Raw genomic sequence first — 13,828 nt, forward strand, 5'->3', positions numbered from 1 at the left:
GGGATCCTATTTGTCCCGTTTGTAACAGAGTTGAATCTTATCCATATTGAAAATGAATCTTTCAAGGCCATTTTTTGTGTTGAAAAAACTTGTATTTGAGTTTCAATTTTTCTTTTGTCCTAACATGTTCGCCCCGGCTAACTTGATTTTCTGGGTCCGCCACTGGTCACAGGAGAAGGTGACAAGGAGAGACCTCCACCCGTGGCTGCTGTACGGCAAGAGGCCCAGATCCATGGCCAACTATGCCAGCCGCGCCAGAAGCCGCCGGGAGGACGAAAGGAACCGTCGTCCTTGACTGTCGTGTCGGCCATCACCGAATGCCGCGGCAGGAGACCCAGCAACCACGTGATGCTCGGGTGAAGGTCCCGCCGCCGCCGTTGCCACATATATAGGCTTTGCCCACCGGCGAGGGGAGGCTTGCTAGAGTTGGCCGCTGTAGCGGCGAGATCGGGAACCGCTGTAGCGGCTGAAACGTTTTCTGGCTGTGGCTGGTCCAGGTTCCCTGACAGCTACAGTGAAGTGACATACAATCGCACTAGGAACAGCGGAGCAGTGATCGAGTACTAGTCTACTTTGGTGGCATGCATCCATCTTTATTACCTTAGCTAGCAGTGCGAGTAGCTCGGTGTCAATTCTCATCGTCTTGTGGCGAGTAATCAAGGTCAAGGCCACTCAAGGAAACGACCCCTTGCTGGATGCTCATGCTATTTAAGGACGTCCTTGTATGCACTAGTATTACTTTGTTAGGTCCGTCACCGCATGCAAGATCGGTCGACCAATATGGCTCGCCGACTCGCCTTTGCAGCTCTAGTCCCCCTGCTACTCATGTTCATGGCCTTCGTCGTCTCCCTTGCCTGTGCCTTCGGCCCGCAGCAATCCCACCACCTGCACTTGTACATGCACGACTTCGCCGCAGGCCCCAACGTCAGCACCATCCGTGTCGGTGTCGCCCATGACACCGGCCCGCTCCTCGGAGGCTCCAAGCTCTGGCGCTTTGGCGACATGGTGGTCATGGACGACGCACTCACCGAGGGCCCTGGCATGGGGTCCAGGGCTCTCGGACGCGCCCAGGGGTTCTACATCGCGGCGTCATCCAAGGGCAGCGACCCCACGCTGCACATGTCATTCGATCTGCTGCTCACCAGTGGGCCTTACAACGGGAGCACGCTTGCGGTCACGGGCCGCGACAACGTCATGGCGCCGGTGCGGGAGCTCTCGGTGGTGGGCGGCATGGGGAGGTTCAGGATGGCAACCGGGTACGTGCTGATGCAGACCGTCGAGTGGTGGCATGGCGAGTACGCTCTCCTAGAGCTCGATGTTTACGTGCATGCATGAACAGGTCCCATCACCTAATTAATAGGCCTGTTTGTGCTACTATTGTGAGTTGTGTGATATTTTTCTCATTTCTGTCGGTTTTATTTTCGTGTGAAAAAATGGGATGCAGATTGGAATAAAACAAAATGATTGTGCTTCAGCGGAAGTAGTTCGCGTCCCATTCTCTAGCATGGCCCGTGTCCTATGCTGGGCCATTTGGTTTAGAGCTCTCATATGTTACTCTGCAATATAGCGTCACTATGTAAAACTCAATTTATTTTTTCGGCTCAAATTTGCATGTACTCTCGCCATGATTGATCGAGCTGTACTTGTTTCATAATCGTGCTCGTTTCAATGCGTGATGCGTTGGATTTTGAGTTTGTGTTCTAGATCGAATCTGGTTTGAATGAGGGATGTGAAAAGCAAGTTCTTCGAGCCTAGACCCTACTCACTCTCAAGATGATTTTTTTCATACTTAGAACATTTCCGAAGCTGCAAACTTAGGACTAGACCACTAGTAGAAAAAGGGCTTTTAGTCCCGGTTCATAAGGGCCTTTAGAGCATCTCCAGCCGCGCCCCCAACAAGGCTTCCCAGACGATTTTTCGGCCGCCGGCGCCAAAAAATCGGCCCAGTCGTGCCCCCAGGGGCCTTTTTTTCGCCGGCTAGGGCCGAAATTGGCGCCGGCGAACCCAACCCGAACCCGGTGCGCTGGGGGGCGCTCGGGGGCGCCGGGCGAATCGTTTTTGGCGCGAAAGCGCCGCGGGCCAGCCGCGTCAGCAACACCGCCCGCCTCGTCTTCTCCCGACGCCTCGGTTTCCCGCGGGGAATCAATGGCAAGGCTGCCGCCGGTCAGCTTTGCCATTGATTCCTCACGGGCGGCGCGTTCACAGGGCGGCGCGCCGACGCCTCCCCTCCCTCGGACGCGTACACACGGACGCGGCGCGGCTATATATGGCCTCGCTCGCCTGTGATGAGTGCCACCTCTCCAGCTCTCCCGAGCGCCGCCGCCGAGCTCTTCTCCCCCAGCCCTCCCTCTCCCGAGCGCCGCCGCCGATCTCTTCTCCCCCAGCCACTCCATCTCCCGAGCGCCGCCGCCGATCTCTTCTCCCCAGCCACTCCATCTCCTCGATGGCCGAGCGTTTCCCCGGAGACGAGGCGGCGGCCAACGGCTTCGGCCGCCGTTCGCTCCGCGAACAGGAGTCCTGGCTCCTGTTCCAGGCGAACATCCCGGCGCCGCCGGACATGCGCGCCGGGCCGACGGGCTGGAGGCTCAGCAATGGGGGAGTGCCGATTCCCCCGTTGCCCAACACCGTGGCCAAACCATCCTACTTCGCCGACGAGGTCGAGATCGTGCGCGCCTCCCTCACCGACGCCGAGCTCTCCCTCCCCCAGTACGCCGCCGACAACCACGCGGCTTGGGCGGCGTACTTCGAGCGCCGCCAGCAGCAGCGGTTGGCGTCCACCAACGGGGCGCCGGTGGTCGGCGGCGTGAAGAACAGCGAGGGGCGCCACCTGTGGTGGGGCGCCCCCGGCCGCACACTTGAGGGCGTGCTGACGCACCTCGAGGGCGGCAACAACCCGCCGTTGGCGTACCCCCCGGCGAGGGCGGCCGCCCCGGCGCACCGCCGACGCGACGGGCAATGGGCGCCAAGGAGGTTCGGCGCGTCCTCCTCCTCTTCCTCCTCCCACTCCTCCGGCACTCCGACGCTGCTCGGTGTCAAGGCCGAGCCCGCGGCGGAGACGCCGCTCGGTCGGCGCACTCGCAGCGCCGGCATCGTCATCAACGAGGGCGGCCGGCGCGCCTCCTCGTCGGCTCCTCCTCCGCGCTTCGTCAAGCCAAAGACGGAGCCGGGCTGGCGCCGGTGAAGACAGAGCACGGCGAGGTCGAGCTCGATGACGACGCGGCCCTTGAATGGGCACGCCAGGACTCCATCAAGATGGCGACGGAGTGCCAGTGCGCCACCCTGCGGCGCTTCGAGCAGCGCCGCCGAGGCCGCGACGAAGGAGGAGTCGTCATCATCGACGACAGCGACGACGACGACGACGCGCCACCGCTGCCACCAGCCGGGGAGGGGTCCAGCAGGGGCGCCCGAGTCAAGGAGGAGAAGGCCGACGATGGCGGCGACGACGGCGACTTCTCGGCCTTCAGCAAGTTTTTTTGATTAGTTTTTATATGTAATGGCGACTACTCGACTTAAATCCGCGAATATAAGCCCAAGTTTGCTGAAATTTGGCGTGTTTTAGCCGAACTTTGCGTAAATTTGCTACACAATTTTTTCCCCACGTCTGGGGCCGGCCCTGGGGGCGGCGGCTGGGAGCCAACTCGCCCCCAGGCCCATTTTTTTCGCCGGGTCACCCCCGGGCGGCGATTTTAGGCACCCCCTGGGGGCCAACGGCTTGAATTATTTTAACCTCGAATCTCTAATCACCCTCATCACTGCTCAATTTAACCTCTAATCTCTAATCACCCCTCATCATTCCAAATCATCTAACTTTCCGAACGGTCACCCATCCTCTCACTATTCCAGCTTGAGCACGCTTAACTTTCGGGTTCTATTCTCCCTCGTTTCCAAGTCTGCACTTGTTGTTTTCCTGACAATAGTAAGATGTCAATCCTATTAACCCTCAGGAATTTAGCTTGAGCATGAAGTCACACATTTCACTGTTTGAGTTTGAAATTATTGTTCTAAAAAACAATAATTATTTAGTAACACTAATATTTCTTGAATAAGTAGTTTGACCACAGTTTGACCAGATTTGACCAAAATTCAAAAAAACTGAAATAATTATTTAGTAACACTAATATTTCTCAAATAATTAGTTTGACCATTGTTTGACCACAGTTTGACCAGATTTGACCAAAATTCAAAAAACTGAAATAATTATTTAGTAACACTAATATTCTTGAATAATTATTTAGTAACACTAATACTTCTTGAATAAGTAGTTTGACCATAGTTTGACCAGATTTAACAAAATTAAAAAAAAAACAGAAATTTGAGCATAACTTTTTTTCCTTTTAGAATTTGAGGATTTTAAAAATTTGCAAACAAGCCATAGGCCGTCAAAATCGGATGCGGATTTTCGTGCTGAACATTTTGATATATTATACGTTTTTTTTCTGACATCGTATGCAAAAGTTATAGCCGTTTTACATTTTTCCTACACTTTTTGCAAAACATGTCCAAATTTAAGTTTTTAAATTTTCCTAACTTGTACATGTAGTAACATAACTACATCTGGAAGGATTTTAATTTTTGAAGTTTTTATCATTTTCTTTTGCTTTTTACAAAACTGAAAAGGCGATCCAAGGGGGGGGGTAGAGTTTGAAAATGGGACCTTTAGTACCTGTTCGTGCCATGAACCGGTACTAATGCCTCAAACCCCATTAGTACCGGTTGGTGGCTCGAACCTTGACTAAAGGTCTAACCTTTAGTACCGGTTGGTGCCACGAACCGGTACTACTGAGCATCGCACCCTTTAGTCCCGGTTTGTGGCACCAACCGAGACTAAAAAGGTCCCATTTGAACCGGGACTAATGCCTGTACGGTGCCCTAGCCGCTCGAACCGGGACTAATGCTCACATTAGTCCCTGTTCGTAATGCAACCGGGATTAATGCTCTTTTCTGGCCGAACCAAAGCCCTGTTTTCTACTAGTGGACAAAATGCCATCCTAAACGGTTTTCTTCTTCATTTTGTAGTGATGATGCTATTTGCAGGTGGACTTCGGGTTCTGGCGGTGGGCCATGCTTGAAGGCCGACAACTTCGAATTCGGCTTCTGTAGTGATGGTGTGACTTGGTTTTATGTTATATTGTTGGTTTAGATGATGATGTTACTTTGTTCGATGATATGATGCTCTATGTTTGAGTTGATGCTATGTGATCATATGATACGGTTTCATGTTGTATAGTTGGTTCAATTGATGATTTGATGATGTGTGATGAAGATGCTATATGTGTGATGATGCTCTAGCTGTAGGATTTTTAATCTGTAGGGCAAAACCAAATAGTAACAAATAAAATTGACCAAAACTATGCCGACAGCTAAACCGTCGGCATAGCCTCGGTGTAGCACCAGGTGGTAACTTCTCACGCCCAATATGCGGTCCTATCCTCAAGGAACTTGGTAGTCCCGCCAAGGATAGAAGCGCACACAGTACAAGAAACTGGTAATTTGCCGTTTGTGGATCACAGACGGCAAAGACCTAAATCCATACGACAAAGATTTTGCCGTCAGGAAGCAGACGACAAACTCAGACGGCAAAGCTAAGTCGGCAAAGAGTACTTTGCCGCCAGCTTTTTATCGAACAGAGGACAAAGTCTTTGCCGTCAGCTTGAGTCATGTTTTGCCGTCAGCCGATTAAACAACAGACGGTAAAATCCAAGCTCTTTGTCGTCAGTAATGCTTCTTCTTTGCCGTTTGCCCTCAAACCCATAGACGCAAACAATTGTTTTTATATAAAAAACAATGGCTGGTAGTTCGTGTTCCTTTTTTATTTTACTTTTAGTTTTTTGAACGGGAGACGGTCGCGAAGGACCCAGAAGTTGCTTCATTGATAATTATTATGCAAGACTGTACAACTGCCACAAGGACCGCCAAAGAAAGTGAAATTACAACATAGTATGGGAACTTTACAGGAAAGACCAGAAACGCGAGATGGAAAACGCGATCTGGTCCATCTTCTTCTTTGCTTCGACATCGGACAAAGAACTCTAATACCAGGGTTGGGCCACCGCGGCTGTCACCCAGGCGGCGGCCTCCTCTGCTCGAGGCTGGAACAGAGCAGCGACGGGGAGGCTGGAACATGGCCGACAGGTGCAGATTACAGAGGCCCATTGAGCAAGGAGGAAAGGCAAGGCCGGCTGGGCTTGGGTGGTGCTGCGGACGAACTGGCAGTACACGATGAGGTGGGCCATGGCGGTGAAGGAGACGGTGAGACGGACCGCGATGTACGCGTTCCGGCCGACGTGGTTGGGGGAGGAGGCAGGCACCCGTTGTGGAGAGAAGAGGCTGCCTCGGGCAAAGATGAGGAGAGCAGCGGGTGGCCCGTCGCGCCCCACGTTGCCGGCCCTCGCCCGCGCCGGCCGTCGCCTGCCCTCGCACACGCCGGCCGACGCCCGCGCCAGCCGCCGCCTGCCCTCGCACACGCCGGCCGACGCCCGCGCCAGCCGCCGCCCTCGCACGCGCTGGCCTCTGCCCTCGCCCGCGGCTGCCGTCCTGCTCGCCATCCACGCCGTCGCACGCCCTGGCCTCCCTGCTCGCCATCCCCGCCGCGGGCAGTGGTGGGCGTGTGTGTGTGCGTCGTGGGCAGGTGGGGTGGGCCAAGGGTTATTTTTTAGTTGAGTGGTGGAGTGGGTCACGTGGGTGGGGTGAAAGGAGAGATGGGGGAGGGCACGGTCGAGCAGCACGCGGTGGTGGATGGCTCCCACGTCATCGATCCGGGTGTTGGATCCGTGTGTTGTGCTTTCTCGGTTTGCCGTTTGTGAAACAAAATACAGACGGCAGAGAGCTCACTTTGCCGTCTGCAAACAAAAGATTCTTTGCCGTCTGCCAAAACAAACACAGACGGCAAAAAATCTTTGCCGTGTGTGTTTTCTTTGGCAGACGGCAAAGTGAGCTAATTGTCGTCTGTCTTTTTTTCGCAGACGGCAAAGTCTATTTTGCCGTCATTGTTTCTTTGCCGTCTGTTGATGACAGCAAACCCTTTCTTTGTCTTTTGCCCGATGAAAAGCTGACGGCAAAGACGCCCCCTGATGGCAAATTAGCTGTTTCCCGTAGTGATAGCGGTGAGGCTTCGCAAGGTGGATATCATCACTACATACCATGTACCGAATAAATGTAAAGACCAGATAAATTCTTACGCTCACCACAAGCTACACAACATGAATACATCAATACATCAACACATACCAATCATTGTACAAAAGAGCAGGATCTGACTACGGATGAAATCAAACGAAACAAGAACGACATCCACCCTGCTAATCCTAGGCTACCAATCAGGAACCCATCCTATGATCGACGAAGAAGAAGAAGAAGTAGAAGAAGAACTCCAAATACAACAAGCATCCCTTTACCTGTACTTGCACCTGTTGTTGTAGTAATCTGTGAGCCACGGGAACTCTCATTACCATGGGTATCAAAACTAACAAAGCTTAATGGGTAAGGAATGGTTAAGTGGAGAGCTTGCAGCAAGCACTAAGCATTTATATGTGGCTAACTTACGAGTACGAGAAGAAGAAGAGTAAACTACGCGTAACAGACGCAAACTACTATGATCAAGAAGTGATTCTGAACACCTACTTATGAGAGATACATAACCTCACCATGTTATGTTCCCGAACTCCCTCCAAAAGAGACGATCACAGTTATGCACGTGGTTAGTGTATTTTAATTGAATTTACTGTCAAGTTCTCTGCAACCGGATATTATAAATTTCCAAGTCGCCACATAACAACGGGCTCGGCTTTTCGAAAGATTTAACCCTGCAGAGGTGTCCCAACTTAGTCCATCACAAACTATCACAATCAGCTTTGGAAGACCTCAACATTGGGATAGCCCGAATCATCATCGGAATCCCGGTGCACAAGACATTTCGGCAATGGTAAAATAAAAACAGAAAGACCTCCCGGTGTGCCGACGATCCCAATAGGATCCGCGCGTATCTCGTTCATAGGGCACAGCGGATGAGCCATACGTCGAGTTAGCTGAGACCCTGGTTTCCCAGGGGGCGCCGGACATCGCCTAGTTTGGGCCAACACTCATGAGGAGCACTGGCCTGGGTTGTTGATTAATTATCCATGGGGGGCGGCCAGTCCCTATGCGTGTTTTAGTTGTTATTAGACAAATTTAAAACCAATGTTTGGTCTTGCTCGCGGAATTTTATTCAAAGCAAACTATAAAGGGGGTCCATAAACACCAATCATGTTAGGAACGCTAATTAAGGAATATAACATCGGTATGACGGAAAGTAAGGAAGCATGATTGGAACAAAACACTAGGCAAAAGACCGAGTCTTCCACACACAACCAATTATATAGGTGCATTGATTAAATAAGAGTTATTGTGATATCCCATGATATCCATGTTTCAAACATGAAACAATCTGCATTGCACCTGCAACTAGCAACTCTATAAGAGGGGTTGAGCAAAGCGGTAACATAGCCAAACAATGTTTGCTAGGATAGTGGAGGTTACATGCTGTATCATGGTATTTAAGGAGGCTCGGAACAAGTGGTAGGTAAAGAGACAAAGCGATAGCATCGAGACAACTAGGAAATATAGATAGTAGTGATATCCAAGGTAAGGGTCATCTTGCCTGGAATCCAGCTTGGAAGATCGAATCCATGAAGTAGTCGAACAATCGTAGTCGAACGAATCCTCACACTCGCAACATTACTGGGAACTATCGAGAAGAAGCACAACCGGAAAGAAGCAAACAACACGGTAAATAAACATCACATAATCATGACATGATGCACCACCAATTATGATGGATGTCTAGTTAAAGAGGCATGTCATGGCAAAATGCAACAATCAAATACTACACATTAAGTGAAGCTCAATATGCAACGAGTTACATATTGACGAAACTTCACAATCAAGTATCTAGTTCACTCTCGTTTATGCTACCCATCATATTAAATGTTGTTAAACATGGCAAGTGGTGAAGCATAATGTAAACTATCTATCTAGGCCATTTAAATGAGGCCGGAAACAACACATAACAATTCCGGAAAACCCCCAAGTGCAAATTTTGAAGTTCGTACTGTTCTGCCTAAACCATAATTTTAATGTTGTTAAACAGGAAAATTAAGTGCATCATGTTATTCTACACATTTTTCTAGTCAATTTACATATATAATTTATTTAATTCGGAGGTACGTTATTTTGTTATGAAACAAACATTTTTTGTATGGATGAAAGTTGCAAATTGTAAGCATTTTACATATATAAATTATTTTAATCGATGCACGGTTGTGGAGTTATTAAATGCATGAACTTTGACGGTTTTTCTGTAAAACAGTAAATCACTGGATAAATAGCTAAATTCACAGCGCACGAAAAAAATATAGACGGCCCGAATGTGTCTACAAGGGTCGGGTCGCAATCGGCGACAGACAGCTAAAACATGCTCAGGGCCGAGGTTAGCAGGCGCTCACCATGGGCTTGGGCCTAGTCGGCGAAGCGGCTAGGTTGCTGCTGAGGCGGGCTGGGGTGGGACGGAGCTGGCGTGGGCGTGGCTGGGCTGGGCCTTGGCGCGGTTGTGGACGTGCGCTCATCGTCCCGACCGATCGAGCGGTTCCTGCTCGAACCCGAGCAGGGATAGGGCGCGACGGTTCAGGCAAGGCTCCAGCGAAGGGCGATGAAGGGCGGGGCTCGGGGAGGTCCTGGATCCAGAGCAAAGAAGCTCCGGGAGGCTGCGGAGGCGAGCGACGCTAGAACTTAAAGCTGACGATGTAGTGAAGACGACCGACGATGGGGCGGCGTTGGCTGGGTCGTGGGGCAGGGGAAAGGCAAATCCGGGCGAGGAAGGTCATCGGGATTCGGTTTCCGATCGGCTCGGGCAGAGAGAAAGCTAGGCGGCGCTCCGGTGAGGGTCTCCTATGTGGAGGTTCCCTGTGAACGCGGACAGAGGGAGAAGGGATTTAGAGAGAGAGAGAGAGAGAGAGAGAGAGAGAGAGAGAGAGAGAGAGAGAGATCGATCGGGGCAGGAGGTAGGTAGAGAGGAAGAGAAAGGGGGCGCGGTTCCTGGTGGCGTGTGTCGCCTACGGCGTGAGGCGGTGGCTCGCTCCCGCAAGGGAAGCGTCGGGTGCAAGAGGAAGCTCAAGGATGAGCGTTGGGCTGCGCGTGGGACGAGGTGGAGGTGGTGGCTCGGGCATGGGGCACTATAGGTGGTCGGGCAGGAGGTGGGAGGAGGCTGCAGGAGTGGACGACGGTTGGTTGGTGGCGCAGGAGTGGCTAGGGGCGAAAATCGAGGAGGATTGAGGTCGGCAAGGGAATGCGTTGGTTGGATCAGTGGGGAAGGTGGGTGGCGGCTGTAGATATCTGTATCATCGTTGTTAGTCCGGCCATCCATTGGCGCCACCACGGCGTGCAACGGCGTGACCTCCCTGCTCTCGTCCATCCAGACGCAAATACTCTAGAAGATCTATCATGGGTAGCACTCGCCGAACAGGCATGACACAACGTAACACATGTCCGCGCGCTAGGCATGACTTACATCTCCACGGAAGCTCAATGCAAGACAAAGATGCTCCACCTCCTACCTCTGTCTTCCAGCGCTGCTCCACAAATGATGTTCCAAATAGATAAACGACACCGAAGTGCCACCATCTTCCGATCTGGGATACCAGATCCCAAGGTTTCCCCCGGAGCAGCACGAGTTAGTCTACAGTAGTTACATGACGATGCCTTCATCAAGGTAACGATGTAGAACGCCGCCATCGCCCGTCGTTGGCTCGATTTTCACTAGCAACTATGTCTCCCCGACTCGCAGCTAGGACTAGATGGCGGATCTCGAGATCGGACCTTCGACGGAGGAGATCGCCACCACCGCCAAACCCAGGGCCACCATGTCGCCGCTCGCCCGCCGCGAGGATGCCGCTGCCGTGAGTCGCCGATGTTGTGCCACCGAGCTCTGTACCGGACCAACGCCGCCGCCTGGATAGGCCGCTCCGCATCGGCCATCCCCGAGCAGCGGAGAAAAGGGGCCCTGCTGCCGGCTACCGCGAGGGGCTTTGCCGCGGGAGCTTTGCCCTGGGGGCTTCGGCCGGCGGCGAGGGTCTGGGAGGGCGGGGAGGAGGAGAGGGGAGGGATGTAGGAGATATGCCCTAGAGGCAATAATAAATGTTATTGATTATCTCCCTGTTCATAATTATGTTTATGTTCCATGCTATAACTGCAATGATTCTCGAGTCTGCAATATCCACGAGGCTCGGAGGAAGACTCATATGCACGTGTGGAATAATAAACGGTAAGAAGTATTCCTAGTCTGGCCTCTAAGACTAGCTCAAGTGTTGCATGATGATTCTGTTTTCCTGGTCATGGGCATGTCTATGCCAGCAACTTTGAGGGCACAATGTTAAGAGAACATTTGTGTTGAATCGACCCGGATTGATGTTATGCTATGAGATTCATTCGTCACAAGTTTATTGGTACATAACACAGAGATGGTTAACGTTTGCATGATTCCTTAGACCATGAGAGTATCGAGTTTCTTCATGCTTGCTTCATGAACTTTGGGGTTTGTTAAACGTCATCCGTAAATGGGTGGCTATTACGGCGGCTTACGGGTTCATGGAAAAGTGTGTCAAGTAACTTGATAGCTCAAGATTGGGATTTGCTCCTCCGACGATGGAGAGATATCTCTGGGCCCTCTCGGTGTTACGGTATCCATCATCGTCTGGCCAGACACTTTGTGATTTGATCACGGGGATGCCGGAACACGATAACGAGAAAAGAGAACAATACCGGTAACGAGGTAACTAGCATAGTGGACAAGTTGTTGATCCACGGGAATGCCAACATGTCTCACCTCGGGTATTTGTAACATATCGCGAAGCAACAGGAATAGCACACGGCAACTGGAGGTTCACTCGAATATTTATTCGTGTGGGTATAGGGGTCAATATGGGTGTCCACGGCTCCGATGTTGATCATTGATCGGAAGGGGTTCCGGGTCATGTCTATACTTCACCGAACCTATAGGGTCACACGCTTAAGGGTCATCTATCTGCTGAATACTAGACAGGGAGTCTGAGAGAAAATCATCGAAAAAGTTTCTGACACCGAAAAGTTTCGGACAGCGGAATCGTACCGCAGAGAGAGGTCATCGGATAAGTTTCGATGATACCGAAAAGTTGTTTCGGGATACACCATTAAGTCAAATTGGTTTCGGCACATGCCTGATAATTCTTGGAGGATGCCAGAATCATTCTGGAAGCTTTTTGGAATTTTCTGAGATAAAAAACCGGAAATGTTCCGGAGCTGCCGGAGCCACTTCAGATGCGTTTCGCAAATGAAAATCACTAAAACCGGAATTGTTTCGGAACGCGTTGAAAATCATTTTAGTGGGTATTGGAAATGTTCTTAGCCCACATAAATATTTTCAGTTCGATCAGACGCTGAAAAATGTCGTCGTGAATAGTGAAAATCAGCTTTATGGTTACTTTATGGAAAGCCACCTTTTGGGCTTTGCTCCAAAAGATCTTGGGGATGACATGGATGGATAGGAGCCATTTTTTGGGCCCCTCATGGGGGTGTGGCCGGCCACATGGGGTATCCCCCTTGGGGACCCTCTTGTTCCTTGGTTTCACTCCTAGGTCCTTGTGGAAGGACTTCATTCATGTGCATTATGGGTTTTTTGTGAAACTACCCTACCCCCTTGGGATTTCCTATAAATAGAGGTGGAGGGGCAGACCTCCACACTCATCCCTTGCTCTCATACACATGCCATGCATTATCTGGCTTCTTCTCTCCCTCCCACGAAAAGAGTTTCGTAGAGCCGTAAGGCTGTCTGGGTTCCGGCAGGAACTAGTTCTGGACGGCGAAGCCCTGCCGGATAGATGACACCGTATGTGTGCAACTCTGTAGAGAGATCGTAGTTTCGGTCTTAGTTCGTGAGTGCCTCCCGAAGGGCTGTCCGTGTGACCGTCCGAGTTTCGAAGGTCCTCCCGAAGGGCTGTCCGAGTGACCGTTCGAGTTTCGAAGGTCCTCCCGAAGGGCTGTCCGCGACACCGTCCGGGGGGTTGTTCGACCGCCTCCCGGAGGGCTGTCTGAGGAGAAGATAAGGGTATACATCCTCGCGGTTGGGAGGTTGTAAATCCTAGCCGCGGGGATCTGCACCGCCGATCGTCATCGACTCTACTTCCCGCTGCACTACGAGTCGGTAACGAAAAAGATCAAACCATGTATGCAGTCTCCATAGTGGTCCTGGGCTGGTGCGTAGGTCGGAAATTTTTTGTTTTCTGCTGCGTTCCCCTACAAGGGAGGCATTCCCCGCTGCCCGAGTCGCCCGCGGGAGGGACGACACACTGATAATCATCCATGCCAAAGCTAGGTGTCTCTTTTGTACATACCTGTCACTCATGCGTATGTGCGTGTGTGCAGCTACCTGGGCCGATGCGACGGTTGGCGGAGGTGGGCAGCGAGATGTGGTGGATCTCGGGATCTCATGTCTTGCAAATTATTCAGACGGTCGGTGGCCCTAGTGGTCTTTGCGTGAAATCACGGATCTACCTGTGGTCGGCCCTCCTCGATATGGCCATCAGCGAGTTCTAGACTTCTCTTCAGAGGAAAACAAGGACTGGCACATATGGCGCTCCTTGGACACCTTGATTGAAGAGGGGCTGGTCGTGTGCGCCCGGAACGTCAACCGAACTGGCTTCTCTGGGTGTATCGTGAAGCTCTGCTTTTTGTTGACACGATGGACATGTCTGCACCTAGATTTCCAAGGGATCAACAATTGTGGAGAATGCCATAGAGGTTGTGATTGGAGGACTTGACACTA

General features: G+C 51.5%; 1 protein-coding gene across 1 annotated transcript; it reads left to right on the forward strand.

Moving 5' to 3' along the window:
* Nucleotides 1-761: 761 nt before the first annotated feature.
* On the forward strand, nucleotides 762-1,619 carry LOC123100729 (dirigent protein 1-like). Its single transcript, XM_044522615.1, has one exon. It carries the CDS (start codon nucleotides 781-783, stop codon nucleotides 1,333-1,335), a length of 555 nt encoding a protein of 184 aa, XP_044378550.1. The 5' UTR covers nucleotides 762-780; the 3' UTR covers nucleotides 1,336-1,619.
* The last annotated feature ends 12,209 nt before the right edge of the window (nucleotides 1,620-13,828 follow it).

The sequence above is a fragment of the Triticum aestivum genome, chromosome 4D (assembly GCF_018294505.1).
Source record: "Triticum aestivum cultivar Chinese Spring chromosome 4D, IWGSC CS RefSeq v2.1, whole genome shotgun sequence".
Lineage (NCBI taxonomy): Eukaryota > Viridiplantae > Streptophyta > Magnoliopsida > Poales > Poaceae > Triticum > Triticum aestivum.

Coding starts and splice junctions, on each gene's coding strand:
- LOC123100729 (XM_044522615.1), top strand. CDS start 781: ATGGCTCGCCGACTCGCCTTTGCAGCTCTAGTCCCCCTGCTACTCATG.